This window comes from Anomaloglossus baeobatrachus, chromosome 10, assembly GCF_048569485.1.
Source record: "Anomaloglossus baeobatrachus isolate aAnoBae1 chromosome 10, aAnoBae1.hap1, whole genome shotgun sequence".
NCBI lineage: Eukaryota > Metazoa > Chordata > Amphibia > Anura > Aromobatidae > Anomaloglossus > Anomaloglossus baeobatrachus.
The window spans coordinates 32,967,623-32,984,226 of record NC_134362.1 but is presented as its reverse complement, the minus strand read 5'-3'; the positions used below and the strand labels follow the sequence as shown (position 1 = coordinate 32,984,226).

Here is a 16,604-nt window from a genome sequence, read left to right as displayed (position 1 = left end):
ACAAGATCAGTAATGTAATGTATGTACACAGTGACTCCACCAGCAGAATAGTGAGTGCGGCTCTGGGGTATAATACAGGATGTAACTCAGGATAAGTAATGTAATGTATGTACACAGTGACTGCGCAAGCAGAATAGTGAGCGCAGCTCTGGAGTATAATACAGGATTTAACTCAGGGTCAGTACAGGATCAGTAATGTACGTATGTACACAGTGACTGCACCAGCAGAATAGTGAGTGCAACTCTGGAGTATAATACAGACTGTATTTCATATTTCATAAGTTGTATAGTGAATCTACAAACTCACTCAACCTTTTATCTTTAATGCATTTCCACTGGCCATCTTGAGTACTTGCATGAATGGGGAAGGGGGGAGTTTGCAGATATCTGTGTCTGGTGACGTTCTCTGCTAGGATCAGACATCAGGATCTTGTACATTATTGGAGAACATGGAGCATTTGTTAATAATTACCAGGACATGTAGTGATTATCCAGTAGCCTGGACCTGTAGAGCGATGGGGCAGGGATGTGTCTCCTTTACAAGGTGCAGCTGCTGCAGAATCCTCCCCGGAGCCTCGGATACATTGAGTCATGACCGTATAATGGAATCCTGGATAAATAAACTGTGGGATTGGAGGAAATCTCTCACTTTAAACAAGTGTCGGCTCCACTTCTGCTCACTGTCCTCCCCTGTGAGGCAGCAGAGGGATCAGACATGGCGTAGATCGCTGCCGCTCGCCTCTTGCTTTCATCTCTCATCTTACAGTAACTGAAGGAGATAAGTCTGAGGCCTCCTAATTGTTGTGTTACCCCAAAGAACCATAGAAACAAAACAAAGGAAACTCCGTGACCCCCGACTCCATGATGTCATCTAATTACCCCGACGAACGTATTTAAAGTTTCCTCCTGAAATTATTCGGGAGGCGGATGGAGTCGTTTAAGCTTTTATTATTTTTTTTGATACTTCAGTCCCAGAAAATAACCAGATCTGTGATTTATCTTTCACCCCCTGGAATTATTCAGGGTAAAATCAATCACAAAACACTTATCTCATGTATGAACCTAGGCCGCGCGTTTATCAAATCCTTCCCCCGTCCGCCCGTCTGCCCCCATATATGAAGCACGCGAGCATGTGTTACCCTAATGCGGGCCATATGTATCAGGCGGTAGAGGATGTCGCCCCCATTACTGGCATCGGGGGAGGAATAAGAAGGACTTTTCACTTTGTCAAATACTAATTTATCTCCCGCATGTGTTAATGTAAGAAAGGTGGGGGGCGAACATAAAACTTTCAGGAACTTTGATTTTTGGCAGCAATTCTTTTATATAGCGGAGTGTGTGAGCCTAATAGTGTCAAGAGATGATTTGGGGTTAGTAATAATGAATAAAACATTAGCCATATAGTTATTGCTTAAAAGGGTTGTCCAGGCTTATTTCCAGAAAAGAGCGCCACCCATGTCCACTGGTTGTAGGTGGTACTGCAACTTATTTCCATTCATTTCAATGGAGCAGAGATGGAAACCAAACGCAACCCATGGACAGATCTGGAGCGTTTTCCTGAAAAAAAATAAATAACCTCAAGGTGGCCCCTTCGTGCCCTTTCAGTAGCATTGATACAGCCAATATGGCCACCAGTGGACACAATGGGTGCCTCTAAAATTCAGCAAGACATTTTGCAGGACCTTGGTCCATCGTAAGCACTCAAATTAGGACAAAGAGAATAAATGCAAAAAAGTGTTATTTTATTGGACTATTTGCAAAAAAAGCCGACATTTCGGCCTGTTAGGCCTTTTTCAAAGTTTTTGCGTATAATGGGAGGGTGGATAGGACGAATTAAACGTCAAGGGATTAGGGTCAAGGGATGCCTCCTGCCTCCATCACAGACCTCTGGGACCCTGTCCCCACTCCTTGTGACATCCAGGCATCCTCTCTCTTCCTCCACCTGTCTTCTGGGCCTCCCTGGCCTCCGTGACGTACCCTTGCAAAGCAAAGCAAACGCCACATGTTATAATCCCTTGACGTTTAATTCGTCCTATCCACCCTCCCATTATACGCAAAAACCTTGAAAAAGGCCTAACAGGCCGAAACGTCGGCTTTTGCTATATTGTGGTGGCGCTTTCTTTTTTGCAAATAGTCCAATAAAATAACACTTTTTTGCATTTATTCTCTTTGTCCTAATTTGAGTGCTTGGGATCAAATATATTACTTAGCGCTTTCTTTCCCTTAAGCACCTTCCTCCTCAGGCGGTTGAGCCCAGCTCTACCCATATTTTCTTGGTCCATCGTAGACACTGCAAACTTCCTACTTTGTCGGTATCCGGGGCACTTCTTCTGATTTGTAGGTGCCATGACTTCTGTCACACCACGACATTATGGCGTTTTATGGCCTGCTAATCAGAAGAGGCGCAGGTAGTAGGAAGTCAGCAGGTAGTACTGTATTGGCAGGTAGTAGGAAGTCGGCAGATAAGATGGCGTTAGGTAGTAGGAAGTCGATAGGTAGTGGGAAGTCGGCAGGTAGTGGGATGTCGGCGGTTAGTGGGATGTCGGCGGGTAGTGGGATGTCAGTGGGTAGTGGGATGTCGGTGGGTAGTGGGATGTTGGCGGGTAGTGTGTTGTCGGCGGGTAGTGTGATGTCGGCGGCTAGTGGGAAGTCGGCGGGTAGTGTGTTGTCGGCAGGTAGTAGGATGGTGGCAGGTAGTGTGATATCGGTGGGTAGTGTGTTGTCGGCAGGTAGTGTGTTGTCGGCAGGTAGTGTGTTGTCGGCAGGTAGTGTGTTGTCGGCAGGTAGTGTGTTGTCGGCAGGTAGTGTGTTGTCGGCAGGTAGTGCAATGTCGGCAGGTAGTGGGATGTTGGCAGGTAGTGGGAAGTCGGTGGGTAGTGGGAAGTCAGCAGATAGTGGGAATTCGGTGGGTAGTGTGTTGTCGGCGGCAGGTAGTGTGTTGTCGGCGGCAGGTAGTGTGTTGTTGGCGGCAGGTAGTGTGTTGTCGGCGGCAGGTAGTGTGTTGTCGGCGGGTAGTGGGAAGTCGGCGGGTAGTGTGTTGTCGGCAGGTAGTAGGATGGTGGCAGGTAGTGTGATATCGGTGGGTAGTGTGTTGTCGGCATGTAGTGTGTTGTCGGCAGGTAGTGTGTTGTCGGCAGGTAGTGTGTTGTCGGCAGGTAGTGCAATGTCGGCAGGTAGTGGGATGTTGGCAGGTAGTGGGAAGTCGGCGGGTAGTGGGAAGTCAGCAGATAGTGGGAATTCGGTGGGTAGTGTGTTGTCGGCGGCAGGTAGTGTGTTGTCGGCGGCAGGTAGTGTGTTGTCGGCGGCAGGTAGTGTGTTGTCGGCGGCAGGTAGTGTGTTGTCGGCGGCAGGTAGTGTGTTGTCGGCGGCTAGTGTGTTGTCAGTGGGAAGTGGGACGTCAGCAGGTAGTGCGATGTCGGCGGGTAGTGGGATGTCGGTGGGTAGTGGGAAGTCGGTGGGTAGTGGGAAGTCGGTGGGTAGTGGAATGTCAGCAGGTAGTGTGTTGTCGGCGGCAGGTAGTGTGTTGTCGGCGGCAGGTAGTGTGTTGTCGGCGGCAGGTAGTGTGTTGTCGGCGGCTAGTGTGTTGTCAGTGGGTAGTGGGACGTCAGCAGGTAGTGTGTTGTCGGCGGGTAGTGGGATGTCGGTGGGTAGTGGTACGTCAGCAGGTAGTGGTACGTCAGCAGGTAGTGGTACGTCAGCAGGTAGTGGGATGTCGGCAGGTAGTGGGATGTCGGCAGGTAGCGGGATGTCGGCAGGTAGTGGGATGTCAGCAGGTAGTGGGATGTCGGCAGGTAGTGGGATGTCAGCAGGTAGTGGGATGTCAGCAGGTAGCGGGATGTCGGCAGGTAGTGGGATGTCAGCAGGTAGTGGGATGTCGGCAGGTAGTGGGATGTCAGCAGGTAGTGGTACGTCAGCAGGTAGTGGGATGTCAGCAGGTAGCGGGATGTCGGCAGGTAGTGGGATGTCAGCAGGTAGTGGTACGTCAGCAGGTAGTGGGATGTCGGCAGGTAGCGGGATGTCGGCAGGTAGTGGGATGTCAGCAGGTAGCGGGATGTCGGCAGGTAGTGGGATGTCAGCAGGTAGTGGGATGTCGGCAGGTAGTGGGATGTCAGCAGGTAGTGGGATGTCGGCGGGTAGTGGGATGTCGGCAGGTAGTGGGATGTCGGCAGGTAGCGGGATGTCGGCAGGTAGCGGGATGTCAGCAGGTAGTGGGATGTCGGCGGGTAGCGGGATGTCGGCGGGTAGCGGGATGTCGGCGGGTAGTGGGATGTCGGCGGGTAGTGGGATGTCGGCGGGTAGTGGGATGTCGGCGGGTAGTGGGATGTCGGCAGGTAGTGGGATGTCGGCAGGTAGTGGGATGTCGGCAGGTAGTGTGATGTCGGCAGGTAGTGGGATGTCGGCGGGTAGTAGAAAGTGCAAATTTCTCTGGTCCACTGCCTATAAAATACAGATGCTGCTTCAGCTCTAGGCTCCTGCAAATTATTCAACTCTAGTTGTCACCCAAAAAAATGCTGAAAACCAAACTTTTATTTCCAAAAAATATGGAAAAAAAATGATGAATTAGAGTAGTCGCGTTTCAGTTCAGAGATCTCTGCTTGCTGTAAGTGAATAGGAAACCTATAGAGCTGAAGATTTATTCCAGTTGCCCCAGTGTAGACAATTCCTTGTGAGATACATCGTGACCATACATTTTTTTTATCATGTTATTGTCTTGCTACAATGTATCTGTCTGGAGTCTGGACTGGATACAATTATCATGCGCCCGCATCTTCCCAAATCATGAAAAATTGATGCACAAAATATATTAGAACTTGCGGAATTTACTAATGATTCATTTCTGTTTACATAAACATTCTTATTTCTGTATATACAGATCCTATCTCATGTTTGATTCATGGAAGCTTCTCGCCAATGAGCAGGATGGTCCATATTTTGCTTTTGTTCCTTCCCAGCGTCCCCTTTGGCCGTTCCACATTAAATCATCTTGTTTTTTTTACCTTTATCCAGGAAGAAAATAAATCTGACGAGAATGATGTAAACAAGAGGAGGAGGAAGACGATGCAGCTCTTTGATGAGGTCTGTGCTGTGAACTCGCTGATGACTGTAGACAGGTTCAATATTGGGGCAAAAGTTGTGGAGAGGCCCAGATCCTTCACGGTCGCTGCTCTCCACAGCCCGTACAGTGACCTGAGAACAATTACTGTCAGATGTGGACAATTAGGGAGAAGCGTTCCTCATGATCTTCGCCTCCCTGGTCTGGGATTTGAAGGGTTAATCATAAAATTATTATTTTAATTTTTTATGTAGCTCCAACATATTCCAGAGCAGTGTACAGGTATTTGTCCTCTTCCGAGGAGTTTTCATAATGTTATCTTATATAGAGACCAGTAATGATCGGATCTTCTGAAATTCAATTTCCCTCGAATTCGACCGGCAGATTCGGATTCAGTCAGATTCAAAACTACCCCAATTGCTGCGAGTGGAAAGAAGGGGTTAAAAGATTAAATAATTATTCTTTATACTCCCCTACCCTCATCTCCTTTCGCACCTCTTACCTTACACCGGGAAATTTCGGCACTGGGGTCAATATAAGGACCCCTTGTGGTCACATGAGGGGCCGGTGAAAGAAGCGGCGTAAACCATGACGTGGCACCGTACCCCAAACCTCAGGATGGCTTCTGATGGATGCCGAGGACTGGGGATCCGGAGAGGTGGCGTAAAAGGAGTGAGAACAGATTAGTACAGGGGAGGAAAAAGGGTTTTGGGGGTTTTTTTTAACCCCTCTTCTAACTCTCAAATAATCCCGTAAAATTGCGTTCTTGTGGCTGTGAATTAAAGTGAATGTTGAATTCACCAAAATCTGAAATTTGGGGGGAAATTCCCCACTATTTTAATTTTGCTATCAGATGCCTTGTTCTTCTTATTTGATATCCACATATTAGAGGTAGATATAGTATATCCCCTTATCTCCTTATCTTCCATCACTGACAAAGATAACATTCAGAAGTCTCAGAATATTAAGAGTATTCTGGTTTTCCTTTAAATGTTTGATTTTATGAGGAATTGTTCTCTGAGATCTGTAATCAGGCACCTGACGACACAAACCTGTATGTGCTAAATATATGTATCTGTGTTTAATATCTGTCAGAGAATAGGCCGCCGCCCCTTTGTCAAACAATTCCATTATCAGAACACAATCGGGAATCGATGTACAGCCGAGGAATTTCAAGCCCTTATAGATCTGTCGTCATAATATAAACACATGACACAAAGCAAATCACCAGCCAAAGATACAGAAAGCCGGATCCAAGACAATGTGCGCATAGGCGAGATACCCATGGTAGCACTAACCTAATAATCTTAATAATAAGCATCATTAAAACAAGTGACGACATTGTAGAAAATCTCAATATCAAGTGGCGACTGGCTGCACATTTTCTACTATAGTAATGCCCCTATGTGCAAGAATACAACTAATATAATATTGATCCTATGTACAAAAATATAACTACTATAATACTGCCCCTATGTACAAGAATATAGTTACTATAATACTGCCCCTATGTACAAGACTATAACTACTATAATACTGCCCCTATATACAAGAATATAACTACTATAATACTGCCCCTATGTACAAGAAGATAGCTACTATAATACTGCCCCTATGTACAAGAATATAACTACTATAATACTGCCCCTATGTACAAGAATATAACTACTATACTGCCCCCTATGTACAAGAATATAACTACTATAATACTGCCCCTATCTACAAGAATATAACTACTATAATATTGCTCACATGTACAAGAATACAACTACTATAATACTGCTCCTACGTACAAGAATATAACTACTATAATACTGCACCTATGTACACGAATATAACTACTGTAATACTGCCCACTATGTACAAGAATATAGCTACTATAATACTGCCCCCTATGTACAAGAATATAACTACTATAATACTGCCCCTATGTATAAGAATATAACTACTATAATACTGCCCCCTATGTACAAGAATATAACTACTATAATACTGCCCCCTATGTACAAGAATATAGCTACTATAATACTGTTCCCTATGTACAAGAATATAACTACTATAATACTGTCCCTATGTACAAGAATATAACTACTATAATATTGCTCACATGTACAAGAATACAACTACTATAATACTGCCCCCTATGTACAAGAATACAACTACTATAATACTGCTCCCTATGTACAATAATATAACTACTATAATACTGCTCCTATGTACAAGAATATAGCTACTATAATACTGCCCCTATGTACAAGAATATAGCTACTATAATACTGCCCCCTATATACAAGAATATAACTAATATAATACTGCCCGCTATGTACAAGAATATAACTACTATAATACTGCCCCTATGTACAAGAATATAACTACTATAATAATGCCCCTATGTACAAGAATATAACTACTATAATACTGCCCCTATGTACAAGAATATAACTACTATAATACTGCCCCTATGTACAAGAATATAACTACTATAATACTGCTCCTATATACAAGAATATAACTACTATAATACTGCCCCTATGTACAAGAATATAACTACTATAATACTGCTCCTATATACAAGAATATAACTACTATAATACTGCCCCTATGTACAAGAATATAACTACTATAATACTGTCCCCTATGTACAAGAATATAACTACTATAATACTGCCCCTATGTACAAGAATATAACTACTATACTGCCCCCTATGTACAAGAATATAACTACTATAATACTGCCCCCTATGTACAAGAATATAACTACTATAATACTGCCCTCTATATACAAGAATATAACTACTATAATACTGCCCATATATACAAGAATATAACTACTATAATACTGCCCATATATACAAGAATATAACTACTATAATACTGCCCCTATGTACAAGAATATAACTACATTAATACTGCTCTATTTAATAGGTAATGGGTAAAATCTAAATATTTGAGTGTTTTAAGGAATGATTGCAGTTGCTTTCTAAATTTTGATCAGATTCTTTGATTTCCTTTTTAATTTGGAGACCTATGAAACGTTCTCACATTGTTCCGGTCGTTGGGATTGCCTCCAGTTTAGGTCTTATTCTCTGGAATCCGTGGTATGTGGTCCGGGGCTGGTGAGATCCCGTGCGTCTCACTCCACGTTCATTCCTTACTGCATTTCTGGGGTGACTGAACAGGTAAAAGGTTCAGGAGACGCCAATAAGTCGCCTTTCACGTTTTTGTTTTGCAGCCAGTGAATTTGTCAAGTGAAAGTATCAATTCTGGCAACGAGTGCAGCGACACAAAGGAGGTGATTAATCAGAATAAAGTCAAGTCCATGGCTACTCAGTTACTGGCCAAGTTCGAGGAGAACGCACCAAATACATCATTACGGAGACAGGTAAGCCGGCGCCTGTGTAATAACCCGGTCCTGTTTATCGTTCTCTGGCGTCTTCACCATCTAAGGAGAAATGTCATATATAAAGAGATTTTCTGGTATTACTGTGCCCTCGTATATTTGACACTCCAGCATTTAGAATGGAAAGTTCTGCTGATTTCTACTAGACTTTGGGAGAGATTTATTAAGCTATACGTGTCTGTTTTTTGGCAGAAAAAAATGGATGTTTTTAGCTTGATTCACACAAAAGTGATTTTTTTTTATCAGTTACACCTCTTAATCAGGTTTCTGTTTAAAGGGGTCCATGGTTTGTGGCCACGGTGTACGGTCTAGGTATTGGGGCCACGGTGTACGGTCTAGGTATTGGGGCCACGGTGGCTGGTCCATGTTTTGGGGCCACGATGGGCGGTCCGGCTATTGGGGCCATGGTAGATGGTCCAGTTATTGGGGCCATGGCGAACGGTCCATGTATTGGGGCCACAGTGGACAGTAGATATTTTGGGGTAACCACCGATGGTTCATGATTTGGGGCCACTGTGGATGGTCCAGGTTTTGGGGCCATGGCGGAAGGTCCAGGTTTTGGGGCCATGGCGGAAGGTCCAGGTATTGGGGGCCATGGCGGACAGTCCATGTTTTGTGGCCACGGTGGACGGTCCATGTTTTGTGGCCACAGTGGACGGTCCAGGTATTGGGGCCACGATGGACGGTCCGGGTATTGGGGCCATGGTAGATGGTCCAGGTATTGGGGCCATGGCGAACAGTCCATGTATTTGGCCATGACGGACGGTCCATGTTTTGGGGTCACGGTGGATGGTCCATATTTTGGAGTAACCGCGGATGGTCCATGTTTTGGGGCCACAGTGGAAGTTCCAGGTTTTGAGGCCAAGGCGGACAGTCTATGTTTTGGGACCACGGTGGGCGGTCCAGGTATTGGGGCCACGGCGGACGGTCCTTGTTTTGGAGCCACAGTGGACGGTCCAGGAATTGAGGGCCACAGTGGACGATCCAGGTATTGGGTCCATGGCGGACCATCCATATTTTGGGGACACGGCGGACGCTCCATCATTGATCAGATTACACTGTCAGATGACAGTGATACCGTGTATTCCGCTCATTACAGAAATGAACCCGCACAGCTGCCTCCGCACAACCACGTTTGCAGTTTTGCTGTACTTTTGTTGGGGCCACCTCTTAATTGTAGGAAATATTCCTAGAACGTCTTCTACAACATAACATACTATGTCACAATCTTTAGATGTGATTGGGGAATATATCGGATTTTCTAAATCTGTAAACTTTTTGTATACACTGAACAAAAATATAAACACAACACTTTTGTTTCTGCTCCCATTTTTCATGTAATTTCGTAACTAATCATTCTGGCTAATCCGCCCCTGTGCGATGGATGGATTATCTCGACAAAGGAGAAGTTCTCACTAACGCAGATTTAGACAAATTTGTGAACAATATTTGAGAGAAAAAGGCCATTTATGAACATAGAAAAAGTCTTAAATCTTTGAGTTCAGCTCATGAAAAATGCGAGCAAAAGCAAAATGTTGCGTTTTATATATTTGTTCAGTTTTGTAGTGGAAAAAATATTATGGTATTTTTGTGATTAAAAAATCCATCAGAATGTGAATAGTGTTGGGAACCTTTAAGCACAGTTTTACATCTGTAAGTAGTGATATGGTTGACTAAGCTCTTGTTCCCCAAAGAGACTGATCCATTATTTGTAGAAATCCGGTGCCCCAGTCATGAGAAACCTACCATAAAAGCCATATGCAAATCAGGCTGGAAGTGCACAGGGGGCGTGTCACTCTACTTGGTCTGCTCCTTCCAAGTGCATAGACACGCCCCCAGTGCACTTCCAGACAGATTTGCATATGGCTTTTATGGTAGACTAGCTGTAGTATCCGGGCATTGCCCGGGAAAGTAATTGTCTCTCTGTCTCACTCCCAGTGTCTATCCCTGCGTGTCTGTCTGTGTATCTGTCTCTGTGTGTCTGTCTCTTTGTGTCTCTGTCTGTGTGTCTCTGTGTGTCTCTGTCTCTCTGTGTGTCTGTCTCTCTATCTGTCTCTTTACCTGTCTGTTTCTTTCCCTATCTTTGTGTCTGTCTCTCTCCATGTGTGTCTCTGTCTCTATCCGTGTGTGTCTCTGTCTCTATCTATGTTTGTCTGTCTGTGTCTATCTTTCTGTCTGTCTCTGTATCAGTCTTTGTGTCTGTCTCTCTCTATCTCTGTGTCTGTCTCTCTCTATTTCTGTGTCTGTGTCTCTCTATCTTTGTGTCTGTCTCTCTCTATCTCTATGTCTGTGTCTCTATCTCTGTGTCTGTCTCTCTCTATCTCTTTATCTCTGTCTGTGTCTGTCTCTCTCTCTGTGTCTGTCTGTCTTTATCTCTGTGTCTGTCTGTCTCTTTCCCCGTCTGTCTCTTTCCCTGTCTCTGTCTGTCTTTTTCCCTGTCTGTGTCTGTCTGTCTCTGTCTGTCTCTCTGTCTGTCTCTTTCCCTCTCTGTCCTGTCTGCCTCTTACTCTGTCTTTGCCTATGTCTGTCTGTCTCTCTCTCTATCCGTCTCCCCACTGACATCATATTACCTCACACAGAAGCTTCTTATACTATGAATGTCTTTTGTTCTTATTGCAACCAATCAGAGCTTCTATTAATAACCTTTGGCTTTCAGCTCCATTGATTTTAATGGAGGCAGTTTTTTTGGAGAGCAACTGTAAAGTGTTGGGTTAAATCTTCCCATCAAAACATAGTCTATGACGTTCCCTGAGTCACATGAGGCGTCTGTGCAAAATTTTGTGATTGTAAATGCGATGGTTTGGATTCCTATAGCGGACATACACACACACACACACACACACACACACACACACTCAGCTTTATATATTAGATTTCATATTACCGGGGGATCGGATCTCTACAGTAAAGGTATCATTTTTATTGAGGGACAAGCACCTATACAGCCATACCATGTGTAAGAGCGTGCTGACAGGTTCATGTTCATTTTTCCACTTTTGTCATCTGATCCCTCTTTTCCTCCCCCTCCTGCTCCTCCTGATATCTTCGCTAATCTCTTCATATCTTCTTTGCTTTCATTTCTTTATCATTTATCCATTTCTGGAAAAAAAGCTTTTAACCCCTCCTGATAGCTCTACACCAGAGCTTCTGCCCTGTGACCCGCCTCCTGTTAACCCCCGCTTTGCTAAACCTCCGGACCCACCCCCTTGTGTTATTCAGACTGACCCCAGAAAGCAGGTATGATGCTGTGCTTGGTATAAGTGGATTGAATTTTTTGACTAATTATCAAGTTAGAGGGTCCAACTACAGCTTGGAGAACTACAACTCTCAGCATGCCTACAGGTTAGCTGCAACTGAGGCAGAGAAACTCAATTACATTATTTTAAACACATTTCAAAACATCAAACATGACAATCTGTATGGTCCAGTCACATCCAGAGCTGCATTCACAATTCTGCCGATTACTGATGGAAAGCAATGGCAAGTTATCAAAATTTTAAGGTCAGAACAGATTAGTTCTAACTGTGTGAATGTAATTTGAGCATCTGCTATACTATAAGTGAAGGCCAAGAAAATGTAGATTTGTATAATATATAAGTATTTCTACTTAGGTTGCTCATTATTTTTTGTATATTAATAATACTGATAGTCAAGTTCACTCCTATACTTTATATAAAGTGTTGCAAGTTATCCTCTATGCTCAGTGGTCCCAAGAACAGGGCCCCAAAAATAGGACTCCGTCTTGAATGGAGCAGGGTGCACATGGTCGCTTGTGATACATTCATTGTTGACAATTGGAACATTCTTGTTTACATTCAGAAGCTAAAATCCCCTCCTAACTATAATTCTGTTTACATAACTTTGTATTTGTTACAATAGATCATATACAATAGATCATATAAATATCAAACATATAAATAGAACCAATGAGTTTTCCTATATTCTCTCATAAAGCAAAGCTCGACTGATAGTCAAGTACATTATTTAAATTGTTATCCTCTACGCTCAGTGATCCCAAGAACAGGGCCCTAAAAATAGGACTTAGCAGGGCCCGTCTTGAATGGAGCGGGGTACACATGGTCGCCTGTGATCCATTCATTGTTGATGATTGGAAACATTCTTGTTTACATCCAAAAGCTAAAATCCCCTCCTAACTATAATTCTATTTACATAACTTTGTATTTGTTACATTGTATCGATGTTGTTACAATAGATCATATGCAATAGATCATAGAAGTATCGAGCGTATAAATAGAACCAATGAGTTTTTCCATGTTCTACCATAAGGCAGAGATCAGCTGATAGTCAAGTACATTACTTACTGTTGCAAGTTATCCTCTACCCTCATTGATCCCAAGAACAGGGCCCCAAAAATAGAACTTTGCGGGGCCCTTCTTTAATGGAGCGGGGTGCATATGGTTGCCTGTGATCCATTCATTGTTGATGATGATTGGAAACATTCTACATCCAGAAGCTAAAATCCCCTCCTAACTATAATTCTGTTTACACAACTTTTAATTTGTTACAATGTATCAATGATGTTACAATAGATCATATTCATATCCTGTAGATCATATAAGTATCAAGTTTATAAATAGAACCAATGAGTTTTTCCATGTTCTATTATAAAGTAGAGCTCGACTGATAGTCAAGTACATTATTCAAAGAGTTGCAAGTTATCCTCTACCCTCAGTGATCCCAAGAACAGGGCCCCAAAAATAGGACTTTGCAGGGCCCATCTTGAATGGAGCAGGGTGCGCATTGTCATCTGTGATCCATTCATTTTTGGTGATTGGAAACATTCTACATCCAGAAGCTGAAATCTCCTCCTGAGCATAATTCTGCTTACACAACTTTGTATTTGTTATAATGTATCAATGTTGTTACTTATATGATCTTTTGCAGAAAATGGAACCAATGAGTTTTTCCTTGTTCTGTCATGAAGCAGAGCTCGACAACAGCAAGGAAATGACATACAGTGAAATAAACGATTATGGTTTATATACTTAGAGCTACATCCTCACATACTTTTCTATCTGTAAGCTTTAAATAAAACCTTCTATTCTCCAGCAAATCCAGCACCAGGGCACCATCGTTCAATCTCGATTTGCAGAATTAGAATTTGGATGATTGCATTAATTTTCCCTGAGTTAAGGTTGCAACACTATATGACTACAGCTGTCTGTACACATAAGATAGCTGCCTAATCTTAGTTTACCTAACAGGTATCTTTCTGGACACCTCCACAAACATGAACATATGTATTTTCAATGGGGAGAGAGGAGTAAACCATTGACAAACTCCTCTGGCAGTAGATTATTGCCTCTGAAATTTCAACTGCCCGATTCTTCCCTATCCTCACATCCTCTGCCAGTAAAGAGTCTGAAGACCCCATACACATTAGATGGTTGAGCAATCCTGCTAAAATCAGCGGATTTCATGTAGTGTGTATTTCTTGCTCAGTAGACATAAAATTAGAATTTGGAACATTTATATCTATGGAAACATCCTCATAAAGAGAATTCTGTAAACTTTTGATCTTCTGGCCAAGATAGTGCTACAGTATAGCTCTGCTGCAAACAAACATGACAGTAAAGGTATTATTTGAAGCCATGTGTGATGCATGAGATCTGGTGTAGACCGAGAAACCCTTCTTTTCATTTGCAGTTTTTCCCAGTTTCAGACAGTAGCAAGATCCCAGCAGCTGGTCAGATACCTGACTCAGCCGACGACGTTGCCCGCCACAGCTATTGTAACCCGAGACACTGCCAGGCCTTCTTCATTAACTTTTGCCAGAGAGACTGCAAGGCCTTCCTCCGTCACTGTTCCCAGAGAGACAACCTGGTCTTCTTCTGCTACTGTAACAAAAGAGACTGTCAGGCTTTTTTCAGCTACTGTAACCACAGAGAAAACTATGCCTTCCTCAGATACTGTAACCGGAAAGAAAGTTATGCCTTCCTCAGCTACTGTAACTGTAGAGAAAGCTATGCCTTCAGCTACTGTAACCGGAGAGAAAGCGATGCCTTCCTCAGCTACTGTAACTGGAACGAAAGCTATGCCTTCCTCAGCTTCTGTAACTGGAACGATAGCTATGCCTTCCTCAGCTACTGTAACCAAAGAGAAAGCTATGCCTTCCTCAGCTACTGTAACCCGAGAAAAAGCTATGCCTTCCTCAGCTACTGTAACCCGAGAAAAAGCTATGCCTTCCTCAGCTACTGTAACCAGAGAGAAAGCTATGCCTTCCTTAGCTACTGAAACCGGAGAGCCATTATCTAGAGAAAAGACCGACAACCCTTCCAGTCCTGCAGAAAGGGAAGACTCTCTCGCCTCTTCCTGTCCTTCCGTTTTTGTTCTGTCTGGAATCTTAGAGCGTCTGCAGCTCATTGAAGAAAGAGCTCAGCAGGTGACCGACCTCCCACAAACAGCATGAGTTTATATATGGCATGCAATAATAATGTTATATATCATCTGCTATGGTCCTGATGCAGAACTACACTTCACCTTCCAAGATGGTACATACATGTAAGCAGCCCTAGAGGGAAGGGGACCAAACTCCCTCATTACACATGGGTGGTGCCTAGGCTAAGTAAGGAGGAAGAAATCATGTGTGATGCATGAGTCTAAGTAATGGTACTATAAATCAGGAAAGAGGGTCTTATTTTTTTGTTTCTTGGTGCTGCCTCTTCTTCTCTATGTACGCCCTTGTTCCCATATATTCACATCTAACAAAACCACCATATTTTAAAAGTTATCTTAATTTATAAATATTGCACGGATGTTCTATTCTGCATCCACATAATATAAATAAATATATATATATATATATATATATATATATATATATGTGCCAATCACTATGACAGTTTCTATAGGTGGGGTCTCCAGGATGAAAGAAGCATGTCATAAACACAAGATATGTATCAGTGCAACAAAGGTGCAAGGGGGCGCAGAATTTTGATACAACGCTCAAAAATATTGTTGCAGAAATTAGATGAGACGAGGGCGGCAGTTATTTCTCCCCAGTCCTCCCTTTAGGCTTCACTATTAATCATATATTTTTATAAAAAATAAATATAAATTGTATTTTGCTTTGTCCTGGCTCTGCATGTGACACCTCGGAGGTCTGTCTGCACTCTAGCACAGCACGAATATGCAACTCCGCGCACTGCAGCTGCAACCAATGCGATAATATTATTGACTGCACATTGGTTGCTGTGATTTTCGTGCACTTCTTCTCCACATCTGATCTTTCCTTTATTTCTTTCTCGCTATTGTCACATTTTCTCTCTTTTTCTTCCCCTCCGTCCTGCAGAAAAGGGCTCAGTCTTTAGCAATAAGAGATTTTCATAAAAAGAATATTAGAGAGAAAGCCGCGCACTTGGCCTCAATGTTTGGATGCTCGGATTTCCCGCAGGTGAATATTCCAGGAGTGGCATGCATATTATTATCATACTCACCCTCCGTTCTGCTACTGATCCTGCAGTCAGACGTCTAACTGATACTAACCAAGATCTTGCTGCATGTCAAAAAAATGGGTGTTTCCGATCATTAGAAGTGGTGCAATTATGTCTGATCATTACATTAGTCTATTTCTATACAATATTTATACAGTGTGTCCACCCATATCCTGTCCACCGCCATTAACTTGAGAACGGGGCAGCTATAGACATAGAAGTCGTGTCTAGGTATAGTAAAGTAGCCATGCGCTACGCAATGAATCCACTTATAGCACCACCTGGTGGAAAACAACAGAGTTAGCATTTTTATCTCGAAAATGGAACGAGGTAGAGAAAAAGAATTACAAAGTTGTAGGGCATCATCAATTCAATATGAATCGACACCTTGCATACAGAAATGCTATGATTAGAACGTGTAAAACTCACAAGGCTGCGGACGTGAAGCGATACCTCATGGAGACCTTCCTACAAGTCATTGGGTATGGTGGCTGTGTGGAGTGGCCTCCGCTCACCTGACCTGACCCCATTGGACTTCTTTCTGTGAGGTCACATCAAACAGCAGGTGTATGCGACCCCTCCACAAACATTGCAGGACCTACGACGACGTATCACAGATGCTTGTGCAAACGTGTCACCTACCATATTGCACAACGTGCAGCAAGATACAGTATGCTGTGCAGAGGCCAGATGTGCA

General features: G+C 43.2%; 1 protein-coding gene across 11 annotated transcripts in view; it reads left to right on the top strand.

The window, feature by feature from the left end:
- MICAL2 (microtubule associated monooxygenase, calponin and LIM domain containing 2) overlaps positions 1-16,604 on the top strand; it is a 336,247-nt gene that overhangs the window by 186,439 nt on the left and 133,204 nt on the right. For 5 of the 11 annotated variants that reach the window (XM_075325683.1, XM_075325686.1, XM_075325682.1 and 2 more), the window contains exons 15-19: positions 5,008-5,076; positions 8,286-8,435; positions 11,565-11,690; positions 14,131-14,856; positions 15,766-15,867. In XM_075325683.1, coding sequence (XP_075181798.1) covers positions 5,008-5,076; positions 8,286-8,435; positions 11,565-11,690; positions 14,131-14,856; positions 15,766-15,867 — 1,173 coding nt within the window. Of the gene's footprint in view, positions 1-5,007; positions 5,077-8,285; positions 8,436-11,564; positions 11,691-14,120; positions 14,857-15,765; positions 15,868-16,604 lie in introns of those variants that run through there. The other 6 variants (XM_075325685.1, XM_075325692.1, XM_075325688.1 and 3 more) reach the window with 6 other exon arrangements.